The 8658-nt window shown below is 31.9% G+C and overlaps 2 protein-coding genes across 4 annotated transcripts in view; both read left to right on the top strand.

Annotated features, from left to right (window-relative positions):
* The first annotated feature begins 2079 nt into the window (after positions 1-2079).
* tmem230a (transmembrane protein 230a) lies at positions 2080-4155 on the top strand. The gene is made up of 4 exons (XM_051120453.1): positions 2080-2256; positions 2546-2728; positions 2812-2934; positions 3006-4155. Exons 2-4 carry the CDS (start codon positions 2630-2632, stop codon positions 3144-3146), a joined length of 363 nt encoding a protein of 120 aa, XP_050976410.1. The 5' UTR covers positions 2080-2256; positions 2546-2629; the 3' UTR covers positions 3147-4155.
* A 3488-nt stretch (positions 4156-7643) lies between these two features.
* The window catches only part of igsf9a (immunoglobulin superfamily, member 9a), a 39236-nt gene continuing 38221 nt past the window's right edge, over positions 7644-8658 (top strand). For 2 of the 3 annotated variants that reach the window (XM_051120433.1, XM_051120431.1), the window contains exon 1: positions 7645-7922. The gene's annotated coding sequence lies outside the window, so the exon portion shown is untranslated. Of the gene's footprint in view, positions 7923-8658 lie in introns of all 3 variants that reach the window. The other variant, XM_051120434.1, reaches the window with a different exon arrangement.

The following is an 8658-nucleotide window of genomic DNA, read 5'->3' as shown; positions in this document are numbered from 1 at the left end:
ATGAGTTTATACCAGTACATCTACGCACCCTCAGCCGGTTTATGAACGTACTGTATAATGAAATTATTTAGCAATATTGTTTGGGAAAAATCTAGTTAAATAAATGTCACAAGCAATTTTTATTATATTTTTTTGTACTTTTTCCAGTCTTTTTGAACCCACATACTGAAAAAGTCTGGCCAAGGTATTTCAAAGGCTGTTTTATTACATTTTTACTTGTTTACTGTCATAGACGACACTCAAACTTTTAACCTGTTTAGACGCAGACGCTGGAAAATTATTGACATTCACTGAGAAACATTTAGACTTGGCCAGATTAGTTTTGGAACCAACCAGAAGAATTTCAGTCTTCCTACTATTTAGTTTAAGGCGATTTGATGTAACCACTCTTTAATCTGAGAGGGCAGATGGACGAAAAGTAGATGTGGGTTTGGAGGACAGGTGAAGTTGAGTGTCATCAGCATAATAGTGGAACTGAGTACCAAACTTTTGGTAAGAAGCTAAATAATAATAATAAAAATAAAAATAATAAAAACCGAGCCCTGCGGAATACTTCAGCTGTACAAATTGAGTATGACCCGTTAGATACGATCGAAACCAAGTCAGGGCAGTGCCCATAGACTCCAATAGACTCCAGTCTGTCCAGCCAAATACTGTGCGAGATAGTAGGTTAGGAATGTATGTCATTATATATGTATATATATATATATATGTATGTATATGTGTGTGTGTGTGTGTGTGTGTGTGTGTGTGTTTTAACATTTTTATATGTAACATTCTTGAATGTTTTCTGTAAGAGGTAGGTTTAGTGTAGGTTAGGACCATATTATATTTATAAAATTTTTGTCTTTGTGGGGTCAAATTTATAAGTACGCAATTATAAGTTATTTTTAATAAAAATAAATTTTGATTCATTTAATTTATTCCATTTATTTTAAATGTATTTTAAATTATTATTTATTATTATTATCAGTGTAATCTAGTATTGAAAAAGGTTAATTATCATATCTGAGTTTTCAAAGTCTGTTTGACCGTTTATTCAGTTTTCTTCTTACATGTGTCTTCAAAGTATTTTAAGCGTCAAAAATTAATATATATTATGCATTTTATTAATAGTTTTCCATTAATTTTCAGATAATATTTTCAGATATTTTTACTGATGCAATGTGTGTGTGTTTTTTTTTTTTTTTTTTATTATATAAATTAATAACAATTAATTTTGTCTTTCATGTCATTATTTTGTCATTCATTCATTTATTTTACTTTTTGCATGTTTTGACATTTGGCTTCTGGTACATGTTTATTATTTATTATTATTATTATTATTATTTTTTTTTTTTTTTACAGATGCACTATTTATATATTTATATATGTCATTCTTTTTAGTCAGTCTGTTTAATTTTTATTTTTTTGTTTTTTCTGTTTTCTTCATTTGTCTTTGAAGTAGGCTTTTTTTAACTGTCAAAAACAAATATAAATTATTATTCATTTACTTTTAGATATTTTACTGATGCACTGTATTTTTAACACACACACACACACACACACACACATATATATATATATATATGAACACATATATGTTTTTTTAATTATTAATTTCGTCATTCGTGTCATTATTTATTTATTCATTCATTTTACTTTTTCCATGCTTTTCTGATATTTGATTTCTAGTGAATGTTTATTAATTGTAATTATTGTTTTTGTTTGTTTGTTTTTACTGCTGTACTACTTATCAACTTCATGTGTCATTCTTTAATAAATAGAGCAAAACTATAATTTTGTTTGCTTTTATATTTAATATTACATTATTTATTTATTATTATATTAATTGTTATTATTTATTAATTATTTATTAATAAATAATGTTATTATTTATTAACTGTAATTATTGTTTATATTACTGATGTACTATTTGTAGATTTCATGTGTCATTCTTTAATGTACAGAGGAAAAAACGTCATTTACTTGTAATTTTATTCTTTAAAATGACATCCTGTCATTTGCATAACAACAAAGTCGAGTTGCTATTGGCTGCCGCGGAACGTCATTCCTGCGCGCGCGCATGTTGGAATGGGAATGAGGAAGTAAACAATGTCCACAGAAGGATGAGCACTGTGTTCATGGAAAATAAAGCAAAGTTTCCGTAGTGCTGTAGAAGTAGCTGTTAAAAATCAACCCCGTCGTTTCAAAACGACATCAAATTACCCCGCGTGTCTGGTTATTTTATCACTTAGCGAAAGAATATACGAGCTGGTGAGTATTAATAAACGCTTCTGTAAACTGACTAACTACAAAGCAGACACAGTCGGAAATAACAATGCAAGATTTATGACTCAGGCCGTATAAATAATCTCTTGGTTGTGTTAATTATATAATAGCTGCTATTAAAGAATTACATATCTTGAGACAATATACGATATCACCGGGCATGTTTTCAAATGACTGTTTGAACTTTTATGTGGACTGGTATTTAAACATGACAGTCTGAAAATGAAACATGAGTTTTATGTTTAGTTTTATAAACTAACTTTCTGATCTCTAGAATGAACCACATGAGGAGCGGATAATCACGGTATAGTTTGCTACTCTTCATCATCTTCAAGTGCCAATAAGCCTAAATATCATCATGATGGCAACTCGAAACAACACAGCCAGTGCTGCTCCAAACAACAAGGTGAAATACTCCAGGCTGGCAGATAGTGATGAAGGCTACATTGACCTACAGGTGAGAAAAACTGATATAGGAAAATATTTACACTACTGTATATGTATTGTTTGTGGCATAAATGAATAAACACTGTTTTATAGTTCAAGAAAACCCCACCTAAAGTACCCTACAAGGCTATTGCCCTGGCAACATTCCTATTTCTGGTTGGCTCTGTATTGATTGTTGTTGGATCGCTTCTTTTGGCAGGATGCATTAATGTCATGGTGAGTAGACAAAACTGCTATTGCAGATATTCCATCAGTATGTTAGACAGTAATGTATGGTCTCGTTGTAGTACCCGGATCGCACGATTCCCGTTCTCATCATCGGCATACTGATCTTTCTTCCCGGATTCTATCATCTGCGGATCGCTTATTATGCCTCCAAGGGTTACCGAGGTTATTCTTACGATGACATCCCAGATTTTGATGACTAGTCATACTGAATGCTGTTACTTTTATGTGTTTTCTGCAGATGTTGCATGATTTGCCTTTAGACTTTCATTCTCTGTTTACTCTAGAGTTTCTCTAGAAAAGAGAAACTGTGGCACACTGTGCTTTATCAAGCTGAACATCTTTACTTTACCAAAAGAAAACAGAAGTGCAATATTAAGCAAAATAGAGTATTTATTTAGCTAAATGCATTAAAGGCCAACAAGAAATATGCTGATATTTTCGTAGCTTTTATAAAACTTGAAAAAGTATTATTTTAAAAGCTAGAAAAATGTAAGTAATGGAGCATGTTACTGTATATACACTATCAGTCAAATGTTTGGACACAAATTAGGTTTGTATGCCAAAGATTAAATTAATCTACACTTTCTTTCTTTCTTTCTTTCTTTTTTTTAACTGTGTAAGTTAGTCTGGACAGTGAAGAAAAGTAGCCAAAAAAAAGGTACTGTACATGTGATCTTCAGTATTGTTTAAAAAGTATCCCAGGATGCACCTCATGACGTCCTGAGAATGTAGAGAAAGGTGGTGACTTTGAAGATAAAATATTGGTAACACTTTACAATAAAGTTAGTTACATGAACTAAGAATGAACAATACTTCTGCAGCATTTATTAATTTTAGTTAATGTTAATTTACTAATGCATTATTAATATCACAAGTTGTGTTTGTTAATATTAGTTAATGCACTATAAACTAACGTGATTAAGCAATGAACAACTGTATTTTTAACTAACATTAACAAAGATTAATAAATACTGCAAATGTAAAATGTCAAATATGTATGTTGCCTCTCTTTTTTATTTACTATATTTTCCTAATATACTTCTGTTTGTGTTACCATACTTGCATATTTGTTATTTTGTAGTTTTAACAATCTTACCATTATTTTAAAAGTACAGTACAACTTTAGACTGAGCAGATGTGTCCAGACTTTTGACTGCTAGTTTAGTTGCTATGCAGTATTGTTTTTGTGGAATAAACTGGTTTTATTCAGTCGTCTCTTTGGTTTGAATATGTTTTTAGTATTTAATGTTCACCTTCTTGCTTCCTATTTCTGAGGGAACAAAAATTTGTATTTTGAGGTCCACTGAAGGATACGAGAAGTATAAATGTTTGATGTTTTTAATTAAATATTTATGTATACTGAGCTGCTTTAATTATGTTTTAAGGTTTTAAGTGAAGCAAGACAAAAGTGTTCATTTTCCCCAACAGTGTTGGAGAAAGTTACTTTTAAAAGACAATGTTGCATTCTCCCTAAAAAAGTAACTAAGTATGTTAGTTACTTTTTATGAAAATTAATGTTACGTTACTTTTGCGTTATTTTTGTGCTACACTTTAAATCTTGGCATGGTTTGCTTGTTTATTTTTAATATTAAAAAAATATTTTTGGAAATGTAAAAGCACTTTCACACCAAAAGTGAAATGAATAAGCCTCAGAGTGAAGGAAATAAGTGTACATCTGTAAAGTAGAATGCAGGAAACGAAAGTTCACTCTTCAGCAATTAAAAAAAAGGAAAGAAAAGAAAAAGAAAAATGCCAATTTTAGAAGAAAATTTCAGATGGCACTTTTACACACATATACGTGTGTGTATACACACACATGTGTATTTATATATTTTTATTTCTATTGCATTACCATCACTACACACACACACACACACAAACACACACATTACCAGAAGTAATTTCATCCTTCATATCCTTTTTTTCTATGTATACTTTTTAACTTACAACAAATTATATTGCCAACAGTAAAACTAGATATAGTTTGCAAAATTAATCCTGCAACATTATGAGGACAATATAACATACTGCTGTTTGGAACGTGTATTCACTGTGTTTCACACAGTCAGTGTTGGGGAGAAACTAGTTACATGTAACAGAATTACGTAATTTAATTACAAAATAAATGTAACTGTAATTAGTTACAGTTACTGAGAAAAAATATGTAATTAAATTACAGTTACTTTTGAAAAATGCCAGTGATTACAAAGGGGATTACATCTGAATTTTTCCACACACCCACCCCCACTTACAGATTTAATTGACTTCTTTTAAATTGCATTGACTGCTTTAAAATGAGTCACCAATGTTTCAGGAGTTTAGGACACAGAGTAGGACACATGCTTATTCGATTACTGTTTTATTTCCTATTTGGGTTTATGCATAAACTTTATTTTTTAAGATTGTTTTTCCAATGCATTGTTAGATGCTAGTGTTTTCTGTCATAACTATGCAAACATTTGATTTCAAACCCAGTATCATAGCTATTAAACTTTTTCTTGTTATAATGTTATGTATGTTATGATCTTGTTATGACATATAGAGCAACTGCGCTCACGGTGACCCGAGTTCGATTCCCGTCTCGAGGTCCTTTGCCGATCCCGCTCCCCTCTCTCCTCCCAGCTCTTTCCTGTGATCTCTCTACTGTCCTATCACAATAAAAGGCATAAAAAGCCCAAAAATATAATTAAAAAAAAAACAAAAAAACAAACAAAAAAAAAGTCTGAATTTGTGGTAGCTGTGCTTTAAATTAAATTATTACACAGCTCAGACTATTTTGGGGCAACTTAGGTCAGTGCTATATGCTTGATAATTTTTCTTGGCGGAAGCTTTGTGTTTGGTTAGCTAATAAAATATTAAAGCTTAATTCAATATTATGTGAACAATTTCTTAATTCTGCCATCCTGGTATCGTGGACTTGCTCTGTTGTTTCATACAAACGCAGCTGCTGCCTTTTTTTTTTTTTTTTGTACATTGTAATGGATTATAAGATAACTAACAAACTAGTATTACTACTTAATTATTTATGTGGTGAAATGTTGTGTAAGAAAACTGGTGTGACTGCACTGTATCTCTAAAATGTCTAGTTTGAACTTGCCATTTGCTAGCAACTGATTTCTTCATGGAAGCATGAAATATTTCAACTCAGATCAGTGTTTCGTGTCTAATAATTTTAACACGAAACATCTAAATAATCTATCAAGCAGCTGTGTAATAAGTGAGATAAATGTACATTCAGCCAGTTGTTATCGCAAAATAAAGATGTATATTATCGCTTACTTATTATAATTTTAATTCAAGTGATAAAGGATTTTGAAAGTCTGACAGTAATCAGTGTTGAGTGCTACTATAGGGTTAACTTTGCCTGGTTTAAATGTTTCAAAATGATTAACAGTTGAAAATATTAGAAATTTAGAAGAGTAATCAAAAAGTAATTAAAAGTAATAAGTTACATTAACAAAGTAATTGAAAAGTTACACTACTTATTACATTTTAAATCAAGTAACTTAATAAAAAACGTAATCTGTAACCTATTACATTTCTAAAGTAACCTTCCCAACAACGCACACAGTATTATAAAGTATATACTGTGTGAAATATGCAGCAGGGCAGTGTTTCTTTCTAAATGTGAACAGCCAAAGATGCTCCCTGTCCTGAGAAGAAAACACAAGAATTCACTGCCCTCTAGTGGGTGGTAGCTAAAAATGTTAAACCTACGAGTAGCAGGTGACCTGCCACCGCTAGGGGGCTCTCAAACTGCTCTATGATCCCATAAATAAGACACTATACCCGGGTTTCACAGACAAGACTTAAGCCTAGTCCTAGACTAAAACGTAAATCTGAGGTGTTTCAGCTGAAAGAAACTTGCACTGATCTTAAAATATATCAGTACCTCAGTCTTTTGTCTCAAGATGCACACCAGTAATGTTTATTTCTAAGCACGTTTATAAAAATTACTTATATGTCCTAATTAAACTATGGCCTAATCCTGGTTTAGTCTAAGCCCTGTCTGTGAAACCGGGCCTATGAAAGTCAAGACAAACTTTGAAGGCTTCTGCGGTGTAGTGATATATCAGGGTTATAATTGTAAATATTACTTTTGTTATTAACTCTGATGATAAATAATAATAGCAATAGCCATTATTGTTCAAAAGAAGACAAAGGTTTGTCTTAGATCCAATGCATAGCATTGCATATAAAGCAGAATGATAGCCTAAATTGTAGTGTTTGTATTTTACAATACTGTATTACTATGTAATAACTGAAATTCTTGGCAACACCCATGATATATTTTCACTTAAGCTACCATTTGATCCAAACCACACTGTATGCCAGCTCTTATAACGAGTCGTCATAATTCACTAGTTTACTGGGCTTTGCAGTTATTTCCGTGTGCACGGATGAAAAACAAGTTTAGAATCTCGACCAAAGTACAACATCAGACACACCTCTGTATTATGAGGTCAGAGTCATAGTGAAATAGCCTCCCCTACGCCTGTAAATATGTAGAGCTGATGAATAAAACGTTTGTCTGTATTAAATATATCAGCTGTCTTTTAACGGGTAAAACATTTAAACGTAAGTTTGTTATTAAAACAGATTCTTTCTTAAGACGCGACAGCTGTGTGTAAATGTGTGTTCTGGTCCATTTGTTTCTCTGTGTGCGCTCTGCGCATGCGCGCCCGTGTTTGCATTAGTTTGGTGAAACAGCGGGAGGAGTGAATGAACTCAACGCGAGAGGTGCGATGATGCGCTGAAGTTTGTGCGCTTGGTTTTCCTCACAACATTCATAGAAGCAAGAGAAAAACGAAATATCATTGGCAAAATGTTTGAAGTTGTTCTTGAGGGTTGGTTTTGATATGGAATTATCGCTGAGAGTATAAATTCTTACTTTTGGAATAATTCTCACCGTCGTAGTTTCCGTCTTCAACGCAAAACAGCGCTGCTTACCACAGCTGATAGATGAAGTGATACAGGTGAGTATAAACAACAGTTTACTCTGACTTACAAGTTCCGTTCTTTAAGATAGACAAGGTTGAAAGAAGAAACATGTCTAGCTTAAAAATTGAATGTGGAATAAAAACACATTGACTTTTAATTGTACGGTTTGTGTAATCCTAAAACCGAATGAACGGTAATAAAAGCGGCACTTTATTCAGAGTAAGTTTAAGTTTAAGTAAGCTTGTGTTTAAGCGCTCAGTATCAGTATCAGCAACATTTATATGCTGATGTGGCTCTATTTTCCCAAAGTAGATTATGATGATTTGTGACCCTGGAACACAAAATAAGTGTCAATTTTTCGATATTGAGCTTTATACATCATCTGAAAGCTGAATAAATAAGCTTTCCATCCATGTATGGTTTGTTAGGATAGAACAATATTTGGCCGAGATAGAACTATTTCAGTATATGGAATCTGAGGGTGCAAAAAAATCAAAATATTGAGAAAATCACCTTTAAAGTTGTCCAAATTAAGTTCTTTGCAATGCATATTACTAATCAAAAATTAAGTTTTTATATATTTACAGTAGGAAATTTACAAAATATCTTCATGGAACATGGTCTTTACTTCATTTCCTAATGATTTTTGGCATAAAAGAAAAATCTATAATTTTGACCCATACAATGTATTTTTGGCTATTGCTACAAATATACCCCAGCGACTTAAGACTGGTTTTGTGGTCCAGGGTCACATTTTTGGATTTTAGTGTG

The sequence above is a fragment of the Labeo rohita genome, chromosome 10, assembly GCF_022985175.1.
Source record: "Labeo rohita strain BAU-BD-2019 chromosome 10, IGBB_LRoh.1.0, whole genome shotgun sequence".
In the NCBI taxonomy this organism is placed as follows: Eukaryota; Metazoa; Chordata; class Actinopteri; order Cypriniformes; family Cyprinidae; genus Labeo; species Labeo rohita.
Note: the sequence above shows the minus strand (reverse complement) of the source record. Positions and strands in the feature narration are given on the sequence as shown.